Source organism: Oncorhynchus tshawytscha, linkage group LG28 (assembly GCF_018296145.1).
Source record: "Oncorhynchus tshawytscha isolate Ot180627B linkage group LG28, Otsh_v2.0, whole genome shotgun sequence".
In the NCBI taxonomy this organism is placed as follows: Eukaryota; Metazoa; Chordata; class Actinopteri; order Salmoniformes; family Salmonidae; genus Oncorhynchus; species Oncorhynchus tshawytscha.
The window spans coordinates 24,077,975-24,103,814 of NC_056456.1; the positions used below are offsets into that span (position 1 = coordinate 24,077,975).

Below are 25,840 nucleotides of genomic sequence, written 5' to 3' on the forward strand. Positions count from 1 at the left end.
CTTCCCCAGATCTGTGCCTCGTCTCAATCCAGTCTTGCAGTTCTACGGACAATTTCTTCTCATGGTTTGTTTTTGCTCTGAAATTCACTGTCACCTTTGGGACCTTATATATACAGGTGTGTGCCTTTCCAAATCATGTCCAATCATTTGAATTTACCACAGGTGGAATCCAATCAAGTTGCAGAAACATCTCAAGGATGATCAATGGAAACAGGATGCACCTGAGTTCAATTTCGAGTCTCATAACAAAGGGCCTGAATACTTATGTAAATAAGGTATTTCTGTTTTTTAATGTGCTAACATTGTCATTATTGGTTATTGTTTGTAGATTGATGAGGAAACCATTTCATTTAATTCATTTTAGAATAAGACTGTAACATTACAAAATGTGGAAAAAGTCAAGGGGTTTGAATACTTTCCGAACTGTATATATATACATATATCTATATTGTCTAAATGTCTATATTGATCCATGTTACAGTTAATACTGTATGTTGGACAGGGAAATTTAAAGGTAGTTTAACAATTATGGTCTCCACTTGTAGGTGTAGTATCATACAGGTTACTGCCAAAATAATGGAAACACTTGAGTAAAGGAGAGATACAAAGTATACTTTAATAATGGAAAAATGTATGTAATAAATGTATCACTAGCCACTTTAAACAATGCCACTTAATATAATGTTTACATACCCTACATTACTCATCTCATATGTATATACTGTACTTGATACTACTGCATCTTGCCTATGCCGTTCTGTACCATCACTCATTCATATATCTTTATGTACATATTCTTCATCCCTTTACACTTGTGTGTATAAGGTAGTTGTTGTGAAATTGTTAGGTTAGATTACTCGTTGGTTATTACTGCATTGTCGGAACTAGAAGCACAAGCATTTCTCTACACTCGCATTAACATCTGCTAACCATCTGTATGTGACAAATAAAATTTGATTTGATTTGAGTTATTGAAAGCAGGTGCTTCCAGACAGGTGTGTTTCCTGAGTTACTGTAATTAAGCAATTGACATCTCATCATGTTTAGGGTACTGTATATGGCTGCCATGGCTATGCCCCCAACCACAGGGCTCGAGTGGTCACTGAATGGTTTGACTGGGTTTCCCACCACCATCAACAAAACACCAAAAGATGGAATTTATTGTGGAAGAATGGTGTCGCATCCCTCCAATGGAGTTCCAGACACTTGTAGAATCTATGATGAGGGTCATTGAAGCTGTTATGGCTCGTGGTGCCCAACGCACTATTAAGATACTTTATGTTGGTGTTTCCTTTATTTTGGCAGTTACCTGTACTTGCTCAAATAATTGTCCAATGTCTATCATTATTATCTTGTGTATCTATAACTTCAGTTTGAGGTATTTTGAAAGAGTATGTGAACTCAATTCTTGAACATAATTGCAAGCTATTTCAAAAGACAGAGAATCGCTTTTCAATCTCATCTCTCGTACCCAGCTGTGTTTGAAAAGAGCTCATTTTACTGCGACTGCCTTTAGATGTAGCTTAATTAAAGTATGACTGTGTCAACACAAACTAGCTGGTGTGGGTGGGGAGGGACAAACTGTTTTGCTGGCGAAGCAGAGCTCTATTGTCAACAACTGGCTGTGGGAGGAAGGTTATTGTTCGGGATAATTATAAAACGGTGCATGCTCATCAAAACGGTAACAGTTGACAAGTGATGCTGAATCATTTCAATAAACTAATCAATGGACATTCAACCCAATTGAGGATCAAGATACTGGTTCTTACAGTATGGCTATACTGTACACTGTATCAAGGCTTTGCTGCAAAAAAACTTTTACTTTCTTTCTATTTAGCTAGCCGCTCTGTCACTCACCTGTGATACAACAAGAAATACATTATTCCATTCTGTTTTGCATCTTTCTTGTTTTCTGTACATTAATATACATTTTAGAGCCACTTTGGTAACAAGTGTTTGAATTAATGCATTATGTGCTATCCTCTGTGGATGCAATGCACATCTTACTGTATTACCCCTTCCACAATTTTTTTTTTATTCAATTGAATTCAATGTTGAAGTTAAGTGAATGCACACAGATTCAATATAATTGGTTCCCGGAGTTAGAGTGTGAGAATTGGTGATTATGCAATATAGTACCTGTCTCTGGATCACACTGGTGTTCACAGGGGTCCAGAATGCGGCGGCCACACAGCTCATTGATCCAAGGCCCGCTGGCATTCTGCTGGTAGTATAGTAACACCTGGGCCGGGTTCAGCCAGTCAGACGCATCCAGTTGACTGCCCTGCAGCAAAATGAACCTGGACCCTGAGGACAAGGGAAGGGTTGTTGGTTGTTAGAAAACATACTGTTTAAGTACCTACCTGGTCAATTAAAGGTTCAGTACATCAGGAGTTCGATTAACCTTTCTCTTCAACAGTCCATAGAGTACAGACTGTTATTACAAGGCGGAAAAATAATACATTTTCCGCGTATTATGTTTTCCCCAGATTAAAAAAAGGCAGATAGATGGATAGGACACAATGTTCTGGCAACTAATTTCAATATTTTTGAAGGTGCATATTATACACAGCTGTGGCATAAATATAAGCTTCTCACAGGCAAAAACATGGATTGTTATCAACTTAACCATAATATTACATTAAGTCTGATACGATTGTGTAGACATTAATGGACACGTTCTAAATCGATCTGAGTCCCTGCGATTCAAAAGGAAAATTCACAATATTTCATCTCTTTTCAAAGTTGCTTCCCATGGATGTTTTCTGGAATGATAATTCCACCCGAAGTATCCATAGAATGCAGTGGCAGGTATGAATCAAATTAAAGCCCGGAATGATAGACGAGTAAGGCAAGTCACACTCCAAAATATATCTGCACTGCCAGCTCCCATGATGGAGGAAAAAATGCCAATGAACCAAGAGTGAATAGTTGGCCTGCAGTGATTTTCTGCAGGTGCTAGCTACCCTGAAATTCATTAGCGAGCCAGCCCAAGCACAAAGAAAGTAGAGACAGAAAGAGTGATGATACAGTGGGTGGTCACCACAACCTGGCCTGATTGTGCTTTGATGCTTTGAGGGCACATCTGTTGTGGTCTCACATGGGAAGAGAGAGAGGTAGAATCAGCCTAGTGACATTTCCTAATTTCCGTTTGTCTGGGAGTGCGTTAGCTGGGAGTTATACAGTTATACCCCTGTGGTTTTCAGGAGGGCAGGTGCCTGCCCCTTACCGTCTGCGATGAGGTGCTCGGGCACATGGAGGATGACCCTGACGTTGACGCCACAGGAGAGGTGTGAGGAGTACACCAGGCCGATCACACAGCTGACAACGCTGATCAAAGTCAGGGTGGTCTTATTGATGGGGCTTCGTGGGGAACCTGCTGGCAAAGAGAAGGACACAGACAACAAAGAGGAAGCACGTGAAGCTGTGACCACACTGTGGCTATGCACCCAACGGTTCCCTATTCCCTTTATAGTGCACTATTTTTGACGAGGGCTCGTGGGGCTTTTGTCAGAAGTAGTGCACTATAAAGGGAATGTAGTGCCATAATAGGGAGTGGGGATGCACCCTTCATTCCCTCCAGCACCTCCACCAAGGGAGTCGCTTACAAACAAGTCATCACTGGGCTGGGCTTACTGCCCATGAAAGGGACCTCTGTATCAAACCGGTAGCTTTGGGAGATTTGACTTGCCAAGTCTCGCTGGTGGGGTGATAAAAGTGTACCTTTGAAGGGTGCCCCCAGCCACCAGCCACCATTATGTGCTGAAGGGGGAAAAAGAAAAGAGCCCAAATGAGAGCATTTCAGAGGTTGTGTTCTTTTCCTTTCCTGCCAACTGCTTGGGTGCAGCGCCACCAGAGTTCATCATTCATTCCTTTTAATGAAGAGTGGGAAGTCTCCTACCTATAGCATGCACAAACACAAACACACACATGCAGACACACCCCAACCCACAACAATTTGGCCTCAAATATAGGAGGCCAATAACAGCCTCCAGCTCTGCTAGAAGTGATTCTTTATCCCTATCCAATGTTATTCGGTTACTGTCCTTCAGGATATATCTTAAAGGCAATCCTTAAAAACCAAATACTACAGAGTAATACCAAGACCTAACTTGTAAAACAAATTCAGCCATCATATTACAATCTCATAATGACACAAAGATCAAACTTGATCCATTCAAATATTTTATTAAAAAAAGAAGGATTGAAAAGCACATCCCATCATTATGACACTCTCTCTGAACATTTTGTTTTTCAAATCTATAGATCGGTGGTCACCAACCTTTTCTGAGTCAAGATCACTTTTTTAGTCAAAATGCAAGCCGAGATCTACTGCTCAGATTTTTTTTACAACATGACTTAAAAAAACGTAAGCCTATGCAACATGAACCTATTAAAAACAGTACCGTAGCAATGAGGTTTGCACAGTAGGCTATAGGTCCAATACATTATGACTGCATATTGGCTATGCTTGAGTTGCCCTGCCAAAGTTGTTCTTCTCAGACCAATTTCAGGTATATAATCACACTGGTAATAGATCATGTGTTGTATTACTTGTGAGGCACAGCTGGGTGAGCATAATAATTTGCTTTCTTTATTTGACTGGACTGATGGCCTACATCTGATGGGGGTGGTCAGTCTGAGAGGAGGGAGGGAAGGAGGGAGAGAGCAGTGGTGAGGCTTCCCGTCCCTCCGCTCACCCTCCCTTTGCTGAGAAAAGGGGACACAGTCAACCAGCTGATGGCAAAACTCAAATAGCACTGCATTATTTTTGTCTCATGCACCTATTCATGCTGTTACTCTTATGACCAGAGAAAGTGAAACATTCCTCGATGTTAAAAAAGACGCAAGTCACTAATAATGACAAGGCAAGCTTATCGAAAGACTTTGCTATACTCATTCATTGCAGCTGCAGTGCTGGTTGTAGCTTAAGGCTCGAGCCCACAGAAACTGTGCAGACACGGCGATCTGAGCTATCTAATTGGTCAGCGGTAAGTCCTTGATTTGTTTGACCGGTTGGTGACCACTGCTACAGATGATATTGCGTTTCGGCAATATCATTTCAGCTATCCAGATAAAAACACACTAACCAAAAAGAAACAATGTACAGTCTGATCAAATCATCATTTATTTTGATCAGTTTCGCTGTTCAAGTAATGTGCGAGGGAATGTGTGGAAACGCACCTTCTATTCTTAACCTTTTTACTAATTAAAGGTGTTAGTTACTTGCTGTGTTTGTGAGACCTGTGCAGATATCAAAAGCTTAATTGGTTGGAGGTGCTGTTGCGGATGTTGAGGCAGGGATGCTATGTTTGGTCGTTCAGATGCTTGTAGGCTGACAGCTCAGTGTTAGGGGCATTTGGTTCACCCACATCATTACTGTACATCACAGCACCAAGGATTTATAGCATGCTCACAAACATACTGTTGCCCCCATGCTGTATTTACAGTTACACAACAACCAGCCAATCGCTTCCTTTACTTCAAACATTACAACGCTAGACACGCTACTGTCTTTAGTTAGGCACATGGCAGAACCGTACACATACTCACATGGGTTAGAACACAACACATTGTTTACAACAACCATGATTACTAGCAAAGAGAGAATGTTTGAATGCATGTCTATTAGTGATGCGCGGGTTGACTCATAACCCACAGTCACCGTGGTTATATCTGCTGGGCAGACGGGTTTAGGGTCATTAAATATTGTGTGGTTGAAGGGCGGTTGGGTGGTTGGGTGGCGGGGGGGTAGAATAAAGAGAAAACAATACCATTGAAATCCATAAATATATCATTCTAGTGCAATTTATATCTATAGGCTACATTTAGGTTTTTCTTAAATTATTTGAAGCTATCTGGCATTAGTGTATAAGCCTAAGCTTTAGGGCCCTAGCTGTACGCTCACCAAATAGCCTACACGTCAATCGCCAAATGCTTTTGGGAATAGGCAGAAAATGTTAACATCAATCCACGGAGGCAAAAAGGACAACGTATGAGTTTATTTAATTCAATATGAGAAAAGCTGTGAAAGGAGAGTTGAAAATAAAGAGAAGGGAGGGACAGAAAAGTAATGTTTGGGAAAGATGAGGTGAAGTGGTAAAAGAGGATGATAGCAGGCTATGTTATGTGTGGTAATTGTGAGGCGCTATAGGCCTACAAATTCTACAGTCACAAGACGGGGACTTCAAATAGGCCTATGGCAAATTCAGGGAACTGTAGCCTAATGGTCATTAGGGTTAAATGGAAACTGAAATCTGGACATTGACTATAGGTCTATAACCTCTCCGTTAGCCTTAGTATTAACTCCAGCAGAATTGAGCAATTCTTGCAGTTAAACGATACACCAAATGCAGGCAACATTTTGACTCGGGAACAGGAGTGGAGAAATATGATTTCTTTCTTTCAGCATCTTGCGAGAAAGCGAATGCTAGATTTAGATGCCATCTGTAGAGGTGCTATCTTTATCAGCATCATAAAAGCTCATAGTATTTTAACCATATAGAATATGCATTCAAGCCGAACTGAAATCTTATCAGAAATATGTTGGGTTGTTTTTACAGCTTTCTATTTCCTGGTCAAACTGATATCACTTGCACAGAAAATCTTTCCCGTTTTTGAGTTATTACATTTTCTCCCATCCCTAAACATCTTTTCTCCGCAAAAGAAGATGACAGAGAACTTTGTCAACTAGATTGAAGCATTCATTCTATCAATGTATGACATTATTCTGGTAAGCAAGGGTTCACTTAGTCTTCTAGGGCAACATACACTGAGTGTACAAAACAATAAGGACACCTGCTTTTTCCAAGACATAGACTGTCCAGGCGACTCCAGGTGAAAGTTATGATCACCATCCCTGTGGAACTTTCAACACCTTGTAAAGTCCATGCCCCGACGAATTGTGCCTGTTCTGAGGACAAAAGGGGGTGGAACTCAATATATTAGGAAGGTGTTCTTAAATGTTTTGTACACTCAGTGTATAATGGCAGAAGAGAAAGCACACGTATCTAATTATAGAAAAGTTGACTAACAAATAGCAGGCAAAAAAAAGATCCTGAACCCCGTGTCCAAAAAAGATTCTGCCGTCTTTGACTGTATTATTCTATAGCGCATTTTCTACATTTGGGGGTTAGGGTCAGGTGCGGGCTTCAGATTTTCACTTTATTACATATAGTCAGGCGGTTGTGGATGGGTTACTAGCAATTGCGGGTGGGTGTGGGTGAACAAACAACTGACCTGCGCACCACTAATGTGAACGTGTACAGTATGTGTCTCAAGCACTGTAAGCACATACATTTGTTGTCCATTCATCTACTCTGATGTATGTATTTTTCATTGTCATCATGCGAGTATGAAATAAGATGATGTATGTACAGTATAATATTCCTTCCTTACCCCCTGAGCCCCACGCGCTGTTGGCGTTACCATTTCTCATACCTCGGCTGCGGCGCCTGCTGCGATTGGGGTCAGTGTAAAAGGTCAGCTGAGGTTCGCTGTCGGCCTCCGTGCCAGAGTCCCCGTCTGGGTTCAAGAAGGTTGAACCCACTGCAGAATTCACAACAAAAAGCTCTCATCACAATAATTTTGTCTTCACTGTTCTGTTTGTATGGCAATGCATGGGATGTCCATCTACACATGCTGCACTTGATTTTGAGCAATTTATACACCAAGGTTGTTCAGGTTTTTTCTTCTACATCACCATATTAATTGCCATATGTAATCATTACTGTGAAATGGCAAGTAGAAGAGGAGAGCTATAAACCCCCGAATAGCTGTCCCATGGGAATGACATATTGACCGTTTTCCTCACTTTATCAATGATCTGAGGAGCATGTCGACACTTTAAGTGTCAATCGAAAAGAAACATCAACAAATGTGGGAGGAAAATGCTAAAATAATTATGAAAGGAGTAGATTAGATTATTTACCTTGCCTGAAGGTTTAAAATGTGTTGCTGCGTCAAAATGTTGATAGTGAAACTGAGAACTTGAGGCATCTGTACTAATATCCATGTTCCTGTACCACTAAATGTGACCTTTAATTAGTGCTGAGCGATTAGCGATTTTTAAACATTCCATACATTGTGCATTATGTGTATTGAATGCTGTAACAACACAGAAAAAAATAATGTCCCATAATGGTAGTGTCTGCCCATTACTGCTTATCACTTATTAATCATAATTTATTTACATCACGATAATAAAATATTTCATTTGTTGTGTATATTACATTTGTTTTAGTTGATGACTATCATTTCATTCCAAGTCATCTCATCTCTATAGAGCTGCTGCCTATGCTGTCAGTTCAGCTAAATACCAACTATACATTTTCAGGTAATGATACCTCACAAACCAACAGCTGCTCTCTATATCACCTCACGATTGCACATTTGTCTCTTCTCAGTAGCAGGTGTAAAAGAAACACAGACCAGACAAGTAGATGCACAATGGATTATGGTCATTGTAGTTAATTACCACGTTTTATGTGCTAAACTATGTAGAATATCAGCCTGTTGGTAAACTACACCTCCCTATTACATCGCACAGTTCAGGCTGGATCTGATTTATCTTTAGAGAAATGTGCGATGTGCGCATTGAGCTCACAGAAAAAAATCTGTCAGTCAATTAGTTGTTTAAAAACTGAAAAATATCAGAAATTTCAGCTAATCGCTCAGCACTACCTTTAATTAATGTTTCATTAAGAGAGCTGATTGGAGCTGTGAGTTACACAATATATTGTACTGCTTGTTGCAGTGTAAGCCATGTTGTACATGCAAAACATAATGGCATGTTTTGGAGTGTGTTAAACAGCAGATTGTTGTTACAATTTCATTTTTATTTTGATCATGCTCTGGTTCCAATGGAAATAATAACTGGAACAGTGGGCTAAATTTCAGCTTTTATAACTTCAGCTTTTATAAAAAATGTCTATCTTCAGTATATTCTATACAAGACATACAGCTATACCCTCTCTCGGGAAGTCATGTATAAATGGATTCATGAGGTAGAAGGGTGGAAAGTATTAAAGTCACAATAACAACAGCATATATCCAGTCGTATTCTGTCGCAACAAATTAAACCAACATGACTCTAGCGAAGTCCCAAATGGCACTGTATTCTCTATATAGTGCAGTACTTTTGACCAGAGTCAAAAAGTAGTGTCCTGTATAGTCAATAGTGTGCCATTTGGGATACAAACTCAGTTTACCCTGCCCAGTGCAGTACAGGACAAATACTTTGATTATGTTGCACGAGGAAGAGAGATCCATGATAAGACCGGACTGTGGAGTGGGTATCCTCAGTAGGGGGATAATACAGTTTATGTCAGTCCATATTTTGACTTTAAATCCACTATCTGTTACAGAGATGGACGATGGTCCTGTTCTGGTACAATGCAGAGGACAATAAACTGATAAATGTTGACAGTCATCTCATTGAAGCCATTAGATTAAAAGATGTTGGCTTTGTGAACAAATATATCTAATTGTTTTGAATAGGATATACAGGCTACATTGGAATGGTTGTGTTTTGGTAGAAACATGAACATTGAAATGTATCATTTAAAGAGGATGTGATATAGCTCCTATTACAAGTTTTAGTGTTCTAGCTATCACAAAGTAAGCTTGAAATACTAGCACCATTTACTTCATTTCGAATTGACAATAGCGTTAAAAATCCAAACCAAGGGATTGTATTTAATTAATAGACAAAAGGTTTCTCCAAAAGAAAGGGTGAATAAAAATGTCTCTGGCAAACATACAAATCGGACAAAGTGGAAGCACTGTCTTGAAAAGTACTGTAAAGAAAAAGGTGTTTCATGTACAAGATGGCATTACTACGGCATTGTTTCAGCAGAACGACATTGACTTGATAACAATATGCAAAGGGAACACACAATTTGAACACACAACTATAAACTACAAAAACAATAGAAACACCATTGAAAAATGATTTAACACACATTTATGCTTTATAGAAATTCCTGACAAAACAACATTTAAATAATTATTTTCATCAAGGACAAAAACTATAATTGTGAAAGAAGGTGAAAGAAATTTCCAAATGACACTTACAGGATACAATGTGTTTTTGTCTAGGTTACAAAGGAGAATGAAAGCACCTTCAATTAATTAACGACAAATCACATGCAGCAGTTTGAAGAGATTGTATTTGCCTCAACAATTAGGCAAGGAACCAAAGGTCCAAAGCTCTATGGCAACAAATAAAAGATGGGTTCTTTTAAATATTCAACACATAATGTAGCTTTAGCACTCAGCATGCACTGCAGGTGCAGCATGCACTGCAGGTGCAAACACATCTTACAACAAAGTTATTTTGTTCTGAGCTTTCGGTGGCCGGATCTCAATAAATATAGAGTACTTTTGGCAGCAGCGAGAATGATACTGGAATGACAATCGCTCATGAGGAGAGCTGCAAGAACCCACAGGAGTACTACCAAAAGATATCTGACAGAAGGCTTGTAACCACAACAACTGTCGAGAGAAGCACACTAGAGTGACTCCAACATATGTAAATAGACCAGGTGATTGCATGAGAAGTACTGCTGGGACACAGATGAGAATCTTGAACATCTCAAAAAGCGTTAACATTAAAAAACTATTGTGACTTCTGACTCCAAATTCAGACATAGCTTCATCTTTGGGCTTGTTGTTTCAAATATTTTGCAGAGCAATTTTATTTCAGTATCCCTATTGTATGCTACAATTAAAATGGTAGACTAACGATGCTTTGAGTCTAACACCGTTAGGAACAACAACAGACTTAAGGGTTCTGTATAAAAAGACAAGGGCTCCTGGAAGCAGACAACAAACACCAAACAGACAACAGCTGTGACAAAGACTCTGCCCTACCTCTAACCTCGTTGTTTGGCTTGCCATACACTTTACGCAGCACATTTGAAGGAGGCATCAACATTTGAGGCATAAAAGCTTCCCCCCAGTCCTAAACGTAGTTAAATATCCACTGAGAATAGCAAAAGGACCTTACATGTGTATGTGCATGTGCATATTTTAACACTCGGATTAAAATGCAAGTCCAAACAAAACAAAAGAGCAAACATAAGCAAACACAACCTCGGGCTTAGTCATTCAGATATACTGGCCTGTGTACACTTTGTACAGAACCACAGAGGATTTTGTTGTGGAGAAAAAAGCTGTCACAAGGGGATCCGCTGTTTCACAGTTTTAAACATCAACAGCAGATAAACCGATAGTGAATTGACAGTTTTCCTTCATTGTGCTTTGTCCTCTAATGTACCAAATCAACAAATTGAACTAAATGAATGAGAAAAATGTGCTTTAATTCTGAAGGCAGCAATCTCTTTCAGAGTGGGCCGTAGGGCTGTCAGAGATTCCTCTCAGAGAGCAGAAGACCAAAAGCTGCTCACAACTCTTGAGAGACAGAGAGGCTTTTTTTGCAGACATGGTATGCTTTTATTTTGCCATTGAATTAAGACCAAACAGATTGGATCTTTAGCATTTTCTGTCCTGAAAGTGATCAGCTTATTTATGTTCTGTTTTGCCTAACAAGCTTCCTGGAATACCAAGTGAAAATGTCATTAGTGTGCTGTGTTAAGTACACTGCTCTCTCTGTTCTCAGTCTATTATTGATAAAAGGGTTTGTTGGGTTTCTTTTTTTCTTCCTCAGCGAGCTTTGATTTAAGTTCTCATTATGGAACAAAAGCCATTGCAGGTGCATATTCACTATACAGGTTTTCAACCAAGGTCAGAAAAGGAAACATTCTCCTCGGCTCACTGAGAGTCACAAAGTACATGAGGATAAGAATGCAAAGGAACAGTATCTGAAAACCAGAGTCGTGTTTGTTTTTCACTATTCACAAAATGAGACAGAAATTATATAATGGTAGACACTATATAACTGTAAAATGACTACACAACAGCTCTTTAGTTCACTAGTTTCCACTGAATGCTTAGTTGGTTAGCGTGACATTGCCATTTGTACCTCCCAATAACATCCTACACAACTAGAATTGCTTTTCTAACCTGAAAATAAACCATTCACACTTGTCAGTCATGGAGGAAAGTGGATTATGATCAGGGTCAACTGAACGAACTAGTGTCTCATTTCAAAATGGCATGCCCTGTTTTTCCAGTCTTTTTGTCTTTCATGGTCTGCATCCCAAATGGAACCCTATTCCCTATATAGTGCACTACTTTTGACTAGAGCCCTATGAGCCCATGTCAAAAGAAGTGCACTTTAAACGGAATATCGGGTGTCATTGGGAAGCAGATATAGTCTTTTACTGGTACACGTGACAATGGTCTAGAATGAGAGTGGATATGGACCAAATAGATGGATGACTCACCACGAGTTTTGCTGGACAGACGTTGTTTTCGTTGGCCAGTGGAGGACGTGTTGTGGAGGAGGAGAGTGTTCTGCTGCAGGTGATTGCTGCCGATGGGGCTGGTGGCGATGATGTTGTCCTTGTACTTGCTCATTAGGGACAACTTTGTATTGTCACTCCCTGATGATGACAGAACAATCATTATTAGGGAGATAAATGAAAGATGAAAATAAACCCAATAAAACAAGACAAACGTGAAAAAGAAGCAGGTCAGACAAAACGGAAGAGATTTAACACAGACTGGCAGAGGCAACAACAAGTTAGTGTTCTTATAATGGTATAGGTCTTGAAACAGGGAATAATCTATCATATCCTGTCACAACTAGATAACATTGTATTGGTTGGTGGGCTGATATTTCTTAAATAAAAAAAAACAGTTATAAAGTGTGTAGAAAATATAATGGACTTGTATACACGGAGTACACCAAACATTAGAAACACCTTCCTAATATTGAGTTGCACCCTCCCACTCCTTTTACCCTCAAAACAACCTCAATTCATCAGGGCATAGACTCTACAAGGTGTCGAAAGCATTCCACAGGGACGCTGGCCCACGTTGACTGCAATGCTTGTCACATTTGTGTCAAGATGGCTGAAAGTCCTTTGGGTGGTGGACCATTCTTCATACACACGGGAGACTGTTGAGCATGAAAAACCCAGCAGTGCTGCAGTTCTTAACACAAACCGGTGTGCTTGGCACCTACAACCATACCACGTTCAAAGGCAGTTAAATCTTTCTAAACTGATTAAAGTGGATTTAACAAGTGACATCAATAAGGGATTATAGCATTCACCTGGATTCACCTGGTCAGTCTATGTCATGGAAAGAGCAGATGTCCTTATTGTTTTGTATACTCAGTGTATTTTGCCTTGAATATTAAATAAACCCTTGCTCACCAGAATGTTCCTAATGTTTTGTATACTCAGTGTATTTTAAATAAGATAATCTTTGAGAACTAACAATCACACCAAAAAAACAAGGACAGTCAGGGAGAATTTAAAAAAAATCCCAAATTCATTCAGGATGCATTCAGGCCTCCATTGATTTTGTTATACTGTCTGAGACTGTCACGAATCCCGCTTCCTGAGTCTGTGTTTGCCTGTGTTTCTGTCCTGGAGTGTGTTTCCGGTGTCCTGGAACGCACCCTGTCTGGTTGCCGGGCGAATTAGCTTGTTGGGAGATCGATGTTCACCCGCACCTGTATCCCATCAGTAATCTGCACACCTGTCCTGATCATCACCTCTCCCCTTCAAAAGCTCTGACCTGACATCCATTCCCTGCCGGATCGTTAGCGATGAACAGTATGTTGTGCCATAGAATCAGCCTCAAGTTGGATAGAATTTGTTTTGTTGTTTTTTACGTATTGCTTGCCTTAAACTTACCTCCGTTTGTTCTGTCTTCAGTTACTCACCCGGATCATTTACCCCATTCCCGCCTGGTCGTCGGAGGATTCCGCTACCCCATTGGATCCACCTATTTACTCCCATCAACTCACCACCGCTGCCCGCTACGCCACCTGGATATATCTACCCATTCACATTCACTTGTAAATAAATACTCACCTTCTTCCTACTCTCCTTATCCTGGTCTGCTTCTGGGTTCGATTTTGAAAGAACGTGACAGAACGATCCGGCCAAGGATGAACCCAGCGGACCTGGACTCCGTTTGCCATGCCATTACCCAGCAGGGGAAGACATTGGGACAACACAAGACGGCGCTACAGGAGATAGCGGGTTCAATCCAGAACTTATCTGCTAGGTTGACACAAATCCAGGATCAGCTCAGTTTGCCGGCGATTCATTCACCACCTGTTTCACCCATCTCACCTTCCGTGTCTGGTGCGATTTCCTTCCGTGAACCCAAGGTACCGACGCCTGATAAATATGAAGGGGATTTGGGAAGATGCCGTTCTTTTCTTATGCAGTGTGGGTTAGTGTTTGATCTGCAGCCCCATTCTTACGCCACTGACAAGGCTAGGATAGCCTTTGTTATTGAACTGCTGCGTGGAAGAGCTCTGGAATGGGCTTCAGACGTTTGGGAACGACAGGAGACCTGCATGGCTTCATACCAGGAGTTCACGGGAGAGATGAGAGCTTTTTGACCATCCAGTCCGAGGTAAGGACGCAGCTAAACGTTTGTTCACTCTTCGCCAAGGAGCTCGCAGTGTGGCAGACTTTATGATCGAGTTCAGGACATTGTCTGTGGAGAGTGGTTGGAATGAGGAGTCACTACAAGCGGCTTTTTACCAGGGGTTGTCGGAGCAACTCAAGGACGAGCTGATATCCTATCCAGAGCCTAGTGATCTAGACAGCTTGGTCACCTTAGCTATTCGGGTAGATAATAGAGTCCGAGAGAGAAGGAGGAAGAAGCAGTGGGGTCCATCTAATCAATCTGAGACTCGGTTACCATTCGGGTCAGGAAGTGGACCAGAACGGGTTGATAATTTTCCTTCACACAGGATTAGTGGAGGAGTACTGCCGCCAGATCCTGAACCTATGCAAGTGGGGCGGCACGGGTTAACTAAGGACGAGCGCCAACATAGACGTGAGACCAACAGCTGCCTCTACTGTGGTAGCTCGGGACATTACATCTCCGTTTGTCCTCAGCGCCCGTTAAACTGCTCGGCTCGTTAAGTTTGGGAGGTTTGTTAGCGAGCCAGTTTCAACCTCTCAAGAGCCCTGTCAGACCTCGTTTTCCTGCTGCCCTCATAAACAAGAATCAGAGTTTAGCGATTAACGCTTTCATAGATTCAGGTGCCGATGACAGCTTAATTGATGCCGACTTAGTGGAACAGCTGGGGCTTTCCAAGGAGCAATTACCGGAAGCTATTGAAGCAACCACTCTGAACGGCAGTATTCTGGCACGGATCACTATGAGGACTGAACCGGTTAAGATGTTGTTGTCGGGGAATCATTCAGAGGTTATTTCTTTTTTCATTTTGCCTTCCCCCCATGTTCCTCTGGTTCTTGGATACCCCTGGCTAAGAGAACACAATCCTTTGTTCGATTGGGTGACTGGTAAGGTAACTAGTTGGAGCATTGATTGCCATGCTAACTGCCTCAGGACTGCCTGTTCTCATGCTGTCCCCAGTCGGGTCAGTGAGTCTGCTCCTCCTGATTTGTTCCTGAAACATATCACGAGTTGGGTGAGGTGTTCAGTAAGCAGAAAGCTCAGTCACTTCCTCCCCAACGACCTTATGATTGTACAATTAAGCTGTTCCCTGGAGCTGCCTTTCCCAAGGGACGGTTATACAGTATTTCTCGACCTGAGCGGGAAGCCCTGGAGACCTACATAAAGGAGTCTCTTGTAGCAGGTCTCATTCGTCCCTCGTCATCACCCCTGGGAGCTGGATTTTTTTTTGTGAGTAAGAAGGATGGCTCTCTTCGACCGTGTATTGATTATCGGGGGTTGAATGATATTACGGTCAAGAACAAGTACCCCTTGCCCTTGATGAGCTCCGCTTTCGATTCTTTACAGGGTGCTACTGTGTTCACGAAGCTTGATCTACGCAATGCGTATCATCTGGTTCGGATCAAAGAGGGGGACGAGTGGTTGACTGGATTCAATACACCTATGGGACATTTCGAGTACCAGGTGATGCCGTTTGGACTTTCCAACGCTCCAGCAGTGTTCCAAAGTTTGGTGAATGACGTGCTGAGGGATATGATCGGTCTGTTTGTGTTCGTTTACCTGGATGACATCCTGATTTTCTCCAAGGAGCTTTCCAGCCACATCCAGCATGTTAAGCAGGTCCTGCAGCGGTTATTGGAGAACCGTCTGTTTGTGAAGGCAGAGAAGTGTGATTTTCATGCCCACACTACATCCTTCCTCGGGTACATCATCTCCAGGGGTGAGATCAAGATGGACCAAGAGAAGGTTCGGGCAGTTCGGGATTGGGCCCGGCCCGGTACGAGATTGCAGCTCCAGAGATTCCTGGGATTTGCGAACTTCTATCGGAGGTTTATCCGTGATTACAGCCGGGTGGCCGCCCCTTTAACTGCTCTGACGTCTTGCACCAGAATTTTCTGTTGGACTCCTGAGGCAGACCGAGCATTTCTGAACTTGAAGAGCCGATTCCCCAACGCGCCGATTCTCTCTCAACCTGACACTTCCCGTCAGTTTGTTGTTGACGTGGACGCGTCTGATGTGGGGTGGGCGCCATCCTGTCCCAGCGTAGCTCCACTGACGGTAAACTCCATCCCTGCGCCTTCTACTCTTGTCGTCTTTCACCAGCTGAGAGAAACTACGATGTGGGTAACCGGGAGCTTCTCGCTGTGAAGCTTGCCTTGGAGGAGTGGCGTCACTGGTTGGAGGGAGCGGAGCAACCGTTTGTGGTCTGGACTGACCACAAGAATCTGGCTTACGTGCAATCGGCTAAACGTCTCAACTCCCGTCAGGCCAGGTGGGCTTTGTTTTTTGGACGCTTCAATTTTTCCCTGACGTTCCGACCTGGGTCGAAGAACAGCAAAGCGGACGCCTTGTCCCGGATGTTCTCCAAGACGGATGAGAGTGGGGCCAAGACTGAGACGATTCTTCCCCAGAACCTTGTCGTGGGAGCCGTTACATGGAGGGTTGAGGAGGATGTGATGGCGGCCCTTCGGACGCAGCCCGGCCCCGGTAACGGTCCACCCGGTCGGTTGTTCGTGCCTGAGTCGGTCCGTTCTGCTGTTCTTCAGTGGTCCCACGCCAGCAAGATAGCTTGTCCCCCTGGCGTTGCTCGGACTATGGCGCTACTGCACAGACGATTTCAGACGATTTCCCTGCCATGGGAGAAGATACCCAGAGGTTTGTTGCCGCATGTCCTGTTTGTGCTCAGAACAAAAGTACCAATCGGCCTAGCTCTGGGCTTCTTCACCCCCTACCTATTCCTCGGCGACCTTGGTCGCATCTGGCCCTGGATTTTGTCACGGGATTGCCCCCTTCTGTTGGGAACACGGTCATTCTGACCATTGTGGACAGATTCAGCAAGTTTGCTCATTTTGTCCCTCTCTCCAAGCTTCCATCTGCCACGGAGACGTCCGAGATCCTGGTTAGGGAGGTTTTCAGGGTCCACGGATTGCCCAGTGACATTGTTTCTGACCGTGGTCCTCAGTTTACCTCTGCTGTCTGGAGATCCTTCTGTTTGGTCATTGGAGCTACAGTCAGTCTCACTTCTGGATTTCACCCACAATCTAATGGTCAGGCGGAGAGAGCCAACCAGAAGATGGAGTCCACGCTGCGTTGTATTGTCTCCTCTGATCCCACCTCTTGGTCATCTCAATTACCCTGGGTCGAGTATGCCCATAATACCCTTCCTTCATCTGCCACTGGGATGTCCCCCTTCCAATGCCTGTACGGATACCAACCAACCTTGTTTCCTTCTCAGGAGAGGGATCTTTCAGTTCCTTCTGTCCAGGCCCACATTCTTCGTTGCCACCGGACCTGGCATCGGGCCAGGAAGGTCCTCAGAGTTTCTGACCGGTTTCAGATCCAGGCGAATCGTCGCTGTATTCCTGCTCCCGCTTATACCATCGGACATAAGGTTTGGTTGGCTACACGGGATCTTCCTCTACGGACTGATTTGAGGAAACTGTCACCAAGGTTCATTGGTCCGTTTGTGGTGGAGAGAATCATTAACCCTGTTGTGGTCCGACTCAAATTGCCGGCAACGCTTCGAGTACACCCCACCTTTCATGTCTCCTGCCTCAAGCCGGTTCTCCTCAGTCCTCTGTTGCCCCCTCCTCCTCGTCCTCCTCCTCTTCGGATGATTGGAGGTGGTCCTGCCTACACGGTGCGCCGCATAATGGATTCCAGACAGCGGGGTCGAGGTTTCCAATATCTCGTGGATTGGGAAGGATATGGTCCAGAGGAGAGGAGTTGGATTCCTCGGCGTCAGATCCTTGATGACGACCTGCTTCGTGACTTCTACCGCCTCCACCCTGGCGCTCCAGGTAGTCCGCCCGGTGGCGTTCGTCGGAGGGGGGGTACTGTCACGAATCCCGCTTCCTGAGTCTGTGTTTGCCTGTGTTTCTGTCCTGGAGTGTGTTTCCGGTGTCCTGGAACGCACCCTGTCTGGTTGCCGGGCGAATAAGCTTGTTGGGAGATCGATGTTCACCCGCACCTGTATCCCATCAGTAATCTGCACACCTGTCCTGATCATCACCTCTCCCCTTCAAAAGCTCTGACCTGACATCCATTCCCTGCCGGATCGTTAGCCATGAACAGTATGTTGTGCCATAGTATCAGCCTCAAGTTGGATAGAATTTGTTTTGTTTTTTACGTATTGCTTGCCTTAAACTTACCTCTGTTTGTTCTGTCTTCAGTTACTCACCCGGATCATTTACCCCATTCCCGCCTGGTCGTCGGAGGATTCCGCTACCCCATTGGATCCACCTATTTACTCCCATCAACTCACCACCGCTGCCCGCTACGCCACCTGGATATATCTACCCATTCACATTCACTTGTAAATAAATACTCACCTTCTTCCTACTCTCCTTGTCCTGGTCTGCTTCTGGGTTCGATTTTGAAAGAACGTGACAGAGTCAATAGCCACAAGCTATTGCACAATGTGTAAAATTGAAGGAAACTAGCTTTAAAATTGCACTTAAAAAGAATTATATAACAATAAAGAGGCTATAAACAGGGGTGCCGGTATCAAGTCAATGTGCAGGGGTACAGGTTAGTCGAGGTAATTTGTAAAGTGACTTTGCATAGATATTAAACAGTCACGAGCATCAGTGTAAAAACAAGTGTGGGGGGAGAGAACAGTCTATGACTTGGGTGACTGGAGTCTTTGACAATTTTTTTTTTTGGGCCTTCCTTTAACATCGCCTAGTATATAGGTTATCGATGTCAGGAAGCTTGGCCCCAGAGATGTACTGGGCCGTACGCACTACCCTCTGTAGCCCCTTACGGTCAGATGCCGAGCAGTTTCCATACCAGGTGGTGATGCAACCAGTCAGGATGCTCTCTATAGTGCAGCTGTATAACGTTTTGAGGATCTGGGGACCTGATAGTTCTGATGGACACCACAGAACTTGGTTGTTGTCCTGGCACCAAACTGCCAGGTTTCTGAGCTCCTCCCTATTGGCTGTTTCATCGTTGTCGGTGATCAGGCCTACCACTGTTGTGTCGTCAGCAAACTTAATAATGGTGTTGGAGTCGTGCTTGGCCATGCAGTCGTGGGTGATCAAGGAGTACAGGAGGGGACTAGGCACACACCCCTGAGGAGCTCCAGTGTTGAGGATCAGTGGCAGATGTGTTGTTGCCTACTCTTATCACATGGGGCGGCACATCAGAAAGTCCAGGATCCAGTTGCAGAGGGAGGTGTTTAGTCCCAGGGTGCTTAGCTTAGTGATGAGCTTTGTGGGTACTATAGTGTTGAACGCTGAGCTGTAGTCAATGAACAGCATTCCTTTTGTCCATGTGGGAAAGGTCAGTGTGGAGTGTGATTGAGATTGCGTCATCTGTGGATCTGTTGGGGCGGTATGCAAATTGGAGTGGGTCTAGGGTTTCTGGCATGATGTGTTGATGTAAGTCATGACCAGCTTTTCAAAGCACTTCATGGCTACCGACGTGAGTGCTAAGAAGCAGTAATCATTTAGGCAGGTTACCTTTGCTTTCTTGGGCACAGGGACTATGGTGGTCTGTTTGAAACATGTAGGTATTTACAGTCAGGGAGAGGTTGAAAATGTCAGTGAAGACACTTGGCAGTTGGTCTGGCATGCTTTGAGTACACGGCCTGGTAATCCGTAAGGCCCAGTGGTTTCATGAATGTTGACCTGTTTAAAGGTCTTGCTCACATCGGCTACGGAGAGCGTGATTACACAGTCGTCCAGAACAGCTGGTGCTCTCATGTATGCTTCAGTGTTGCTGTCACGTTCTGACCTGAGTTCCTTTGTTTGTCTTTGTTTTAGTATGGTCAGGGCGTGAGTTGGGGTGGGCAGTCTATGTTTGTTTTTCTATGTTGGTTTTTGTGTTCGGCCTAGTATGGTTCTCAATCAGAGGCAGGTGTTGTTAGTTGTCTCTGATTGAGAATTATACTTAGGTAGCCTTTTTCACCTGGGTTTTGTGGGTGTTTATCTGGTGCACCGTTCATAACTGTTCGTTTGTCGTGTATTGTTTTTTGTTTTAGTATTCATTCAGTATTCATTCTTTATTAAACTACAATGAATAATACCACGCTGCGCTTTGGTCCTCCTCTCTATCTCCAGACGACAGCCGTTACACCTTAAAGCTAGCATAAAAGGCATTTAGCTAGTCTGGTAGGCTCTTGTCACTGGGCAGCTCATGGCTGGGTTTCCCTTTGTAGTCCGTAATAGTTTTCAAGCCCTGCCACATCCGACGAGCGTCAGAGCCGGTGAAGTAGGATTCAATCTTTGTCCTGTATTGATGCTTTTGACGCTTTGCCAGCAACATTATGTACAAAATGAGTTACAAACATTTTTAAAAACGAAGAAAATAGCACAGTTGATTTGGAGCTCGTAACACGGCAGCCATTTACCACTTTTAGTCTTGAAATCTTTGGTTGTTTATTACACTACTCACTCTGTTTAGCACATGACCTCGCATGTGAACCCTTAAAGAGATGGGTGGGGCTAAGATTTGAGAGGGTGTGAACAATGCTGAATGGGTGTAGACAAAGAAGAGCCTTCCAGTAGGTATAAGTTTATTAACTTTCAAAGTAGAATTACTTTCCCATTGTTCCTCAAGTGCAGTGTATGATATACCAATTTCTAACTCTGAGTTTCATCTTGTATCCAATGTAAAAAAAAAAAAACATTTTTTTAAATGTGTCTACATTGGACCGAATACAGGTGTTGGGTCACGTACAGTGTGTAATCAAGGTTTGAAATTATTCTGTTTTTGTCAAATACGATATCTGTTTGGGATTGTTGCTATTAATTTGCAGTGTACAAATTATTTATATCTATGTTCCGGCCCCCAACCATCCGCTCAAGAAAAAAATTAATCCCGCAGCTAAATGTAAATGGGGATTGCGCTAGAGTGTTTCTGTCTGTGTTTGTGTGTGTGTGTGTGTGTGTGTGTAGTACTATACTCGTAAGCACCAGAAGTCTACACAAGAACAGTAAACCAACTAAAATTCAGAGAAGTGAGGACATTTTGCCGGTCCTCACTTGTAAAAAGGTTATTTTAGGCTTAGGGGTTAGGTTTAGAATTAGGGTTAGGGGTTAAGGTTAGGGTTATATTTAGGGTTAAGGTCAGGGTTTAGGGAAAATAGAATTTGATATGGAAATCAATTGTTGGTCCCCAAAAAGTCCTCACAAGTATAGTAAGACATAGCTGTGTGTGTGTGTGTGTTTGTGCTTGTACCTACACTCACCAGGTGTCAGGTCCATGCTGGCCTTGTCATTGCAGCCCTGAAGGGAGTCCAGGGTGCGTGTGACCTGGCTGGCAAAGTCCTCTCCTCCGTTCATGCACTCTCTCTGCAGGTGGTGTCTCAGGTCAGTGATGTCATACTCGTAGCCATCCAGGATGGGAGTCTCTCGGATACTGAGCGTGCCGCTGGAATTGTGGCCCTGGCCCCTGGAGTTTCTCAGGCTCTCCCTGGCCTGGCCCCCCATCAATACCGAAGGGATGTAGTGGATCTCATTGGCCGCCTCTGCACTGGCGCTCTTCTGGGGCTGGGGCACACGGCGGCGTTTGCACCACCGCCTGCGTGTGTAGAGGATGAGGACCAGGCAGAGGATGGAGAGGAGCAAAGCGATCATGCCTCCCTGTGAACAAACACAAGGGGAAAGAGAAAGATGGCCGCTCTCAACTAAGAACTTCCCAAAGTCTCCAACCCACGTTGCTAGATTTGTAAAAACACCACTAGTGCATAGCAGAGATCCTTGAAGAAAAAACTATAGATCTTAACAACAGCGTCAAGAAAACATCAAACAAACTCAAAATCCATATAATCACAGAGCACACCATGAAAAACTATGCAGATAATCTCCAAAGCATGGTGTATGAGAACAGCAGTGCTCTAGGAAGCATCATGGAGGAATAAAAACTGAAACCATTTAGGAAATATACCCTATACCAAGAGAGTGTCTATTAAAGCTGCTATCAGACTCTGTCAATAATCTATCAATAAAGACTCTACTCTCGGGTTCAGTGGGTTCAGCGCCAGTAACGGTCTGATGAAATCTTCCACTTTGTTGCACATTTTAGATCTCAGCTCAACTAAATAATGAATGATGAGAAGATCAACAAAACATGTGAGGACGGCGACAGAGATGACTCAACCGGAAATTGAAATTGAGAAACCCTGTTCAGATGCAGACTGATATCCGAGGATCATAGAGAGAGTGCTTCACCTGCTCGCATAAATTTGAAATGGCAAATGTAAAGTCAATTTGCATAAGTTGTTTGCTTATTCTGCATAGTCAAGGACATTAACACATGATGCCTTAATATAGGTCACGTATGCAGCAAATCTGTATGCAGTTTTGGGGGGAAATTAAAGTTAAAATCATTTATTTCGTATTGATTACTTTCTTTAGTACTTTCAAAGTCATTGAGCTATTCCAAACTGGAATGAAGCAGAAAGAACTAGGCCAGAGAGTTACCAGGAGACATACCCATAAGTGTTCCCTCTCTAATGCATACTGTAGCACACAACAACTCAATCAATGGGCTGGTACATAGGGCAACACATTCTTCAGAGGTCAATTGAAAATCTCCCACCAAATGCAATTAGGCCCAACCATTTGCATTAGCCACAATGCAAATCTTTAGGTAGGGAAAACTTGTGTAATTTTGTACATTACAGGGTATCAAATAGTGGACTAAGACGGCCTGTCTCTTTTTATAGAGTCAACAAAGCCAAACCAAACATCAAAGGATGCCAGTATTTCAGCCTGTAATCCATTTTGTAAGGGTTATGCTTTAATGTAATACTATAGTTTCAATAACGTATAATTCTGTAATTTACCTCATCCTGATTAGGCATGGCATTTTGTATCCAGAAGACAATATACAGTATATAGAGCCAAAATAAACATATTTTGACTTTACAATATTGTTGAGACAGGAGTAGTCAATCATAGTATAGACAACCTGGTCTCATGACTTTTTCATGAGATATACCTTTGGAACCATATTAACATGAACATAACCTTTAACCATAAGCCTTAAGCTGGACTCAAAACTTAACCATAAAACCCCAAGGAACTTTAACCCTAACCAGTAGGACCCTAACTGTAACCCTTAAAAGTGCTAACATTGATTTAAAAATAATGTTTGACATTAACACAACATAAATAAATGACATTTTTAAATATATACAGTACCAGTCAAAAGTTTGGACACACCTACCCATTCCAGGGTTTTTCTTTATTTTGTACTATTTTCTACATTGTAGAATAATAGTGAAGACATCAAAACTATGAAATAACACATATGGAATCATGTAGAAACCAAGTGTTAAACAAATCAAAAATATATTGCCACCGTTTGCCTTGATGACACTATTGGCATTCTCTCAACCAGCTTTATGAGGTGGTCACCTGGAATGCATTTCAATTAACAGATGTGCCTTGATAAAAGTACATTTTTGGAATTTCTTAATGCGTTTGAGACAATCAGTTGTGTTGTGACAAGGTAGGGGTGGAATACAGAATATAGCCCTATTTGGTAAAAGTCTAAGTCCATATCATGGCAAGAACAGCTCAAATAAGCAGAGAAAAATGACAGTCCATCATTACATTAAGACATGAAGGTCAGTCAATACGGAAAATGTCAAGAACTTTTAAAGTTTCTTCAAGTGCAATCGCAAAAACCATCAAGTGCTATGATGAAACTGGCTCTCATGAGGACCGCCACAGGAAAGGAAGACCCAGAGTTACCTCTGCTGCAAAGGATAAGTTCATTAAAGTTACCTGCCTCAGAAATTGCGGCCCAAATGCTTCACAGAGTTCAAGTAACAGACACGTCTCCACATCAACTGTTCAGAGGAGACTGTGTGAATCAGGCCTTCATGGTCAAATCGCTGCAAAGAAACCACTACTAAAGGACACCAATAAGAAGAAGAGACTTGCTTGGGCCAAGAAACACAAGACTGTTGGAAAAGCATTCCTCATGAAGCTGGTTGAGAGAATGCCAAGAGTGTGCACAGCTGTCATCAAGGCAATCTCAAGAATCTCAAATATAAAATATATTTTGATTTGTTTAACAATTTTTTAATTACTACAGTACATGTGTTATTTCATAGTTTGATGTCTTCAGTATTACTCAACAATGTAGAAAATAAAGAAAAACCCTGGAATGAACAGGTGTGTCCAAACTTTTGACTGTATGTATATTATTTTTACGTACGTTTACCCCTTTTTTGTGATATCCAATTAGTAGTTGCAACTGCCGTACGGACTCGGGAGTGGCAAAGGTTGAGAGCCATGGGTCCTCTGAACCATGACGCAGCCAAGCCCCACTGCTTCTTGATACACTGCTCGCTTAACCCGGAAGTCAGCCACAACAATGTGTTGGAGGAAACACTGTACAACTGGTCACCAAAGTCAGCTTGCAGGCACACAGCCCACCACGAGGAATTGCTACAGTGCTACAGCGCGATGGGACCAGGACATCCCGGCTGGCCAAACCCTCCCCTAACCCAGACGACACTGGGCCAATTGTGTGCAGCCTCATGGGTCTCCTAGTCACGGCCAGCTGTGAACCCCAGTCTGTAGCACTGCGATGCAGTGCCTTTAGACCACTGTGCCATTCGGGAGGCACTTAAAATATAATTTCAGTTCATCCAAATCGTCTAACCTGTCAGTTTCGTCTAACTATTCGTCTAACTATTCAGTGTTAAATGCTTACAAAGAATATTTAATGACAACAATGAAATCAAATGTGACAATTAGCAGGCTTCCCGGGTGGCGCAGTGGTCTAAGGCACTGCATCGCAGTGCTAGCTGTGCCACCAGAGACCCCAGGCTCTGTCGCAGCCAGCCGCGACCGGGAGGTCCATGGGGCGACGCACAATTGGCCTAGCGTCGTCCGGGTTAGGGATATCCTTATCTCACTGCGCACTAGTGACTTCTGTGGCGGGCCACAGCATGACTTTTTTACAGTTTATGATCCATTTCTGATTTTGACATTGAACATTTTTGAAAGTTAAACCCCCATTAAACACACAGCACGATGGGGTTTTGTTGGAATTGGTTATTAATGAAATTAACTTAAATCATTTAATTCAACTTAGAATATTTCATAAAAGCTAATATCGCATGAAAGCTACATTTTTCTTATTAAGGACACATTCAAGTCTCCTGCTGTACTGCAAGGCATAATCATTAAAGAAGATATGTTCTTGAGAGATTCAGAATGTACACATTGTACCTCATGAAATGAAATGAATTAGTAATCCATTCATAATATATAGAACAACTCTCAATTTGATATACCAACCGAGAGAACATAAAACATTTACTAGCTTAGCTTACGAGTTCTGATTCTTCTGATTC

At 42.8% G+C, this 25,840-nt stretch overlaps 1 protein-coding gene across 10 annotated transcripts in view; it reads right to left on the reverse strand.

Moving 5' to 3' along the window:
• LOC112226955 (astrotactin-1) overlaps positions 1 to 25,840 on the reverse strand; it is a 247,471-nt gene that overhangs the window by 174,571 nt on the left and 47,060 nt on the right. For 2 of the 10 annotated variants that reach the window (XM_024391654.2, XM_024391651.2), the window contains exons 3-7: positions 21,707 to 22,106; positions 12,348 to 12,506; positions 7,399 to 7,548; positions 3,230 to 3,379; positions 2,140 to 2,307 (exon numbers count right to left, since the gene is read on the reverse strand). In XM_024391654.2, the coding sequence (XP_024247422.1) occupies positions 2,140 to 2,307; positions 3,230 to 3,379; positions 7,399 to 7,548; positions 12,348 to 12,506; positions 21,707 to 22,106 (1,027 nt within the window). The remainder of the gene's footprint in view (positions 1 to 2,139; positions 2,308 to 3,229; positions 3,380 to 7,398; positions 7,549 to 12,347; positions 12,507 to 21,706; positions 22,107 to 25,840) is intronic. The other 8 variants (XM_024391656.2, XM_024391655.2, XM_024391652.2 and 5 more) reach the window with 8 other exon arrangements.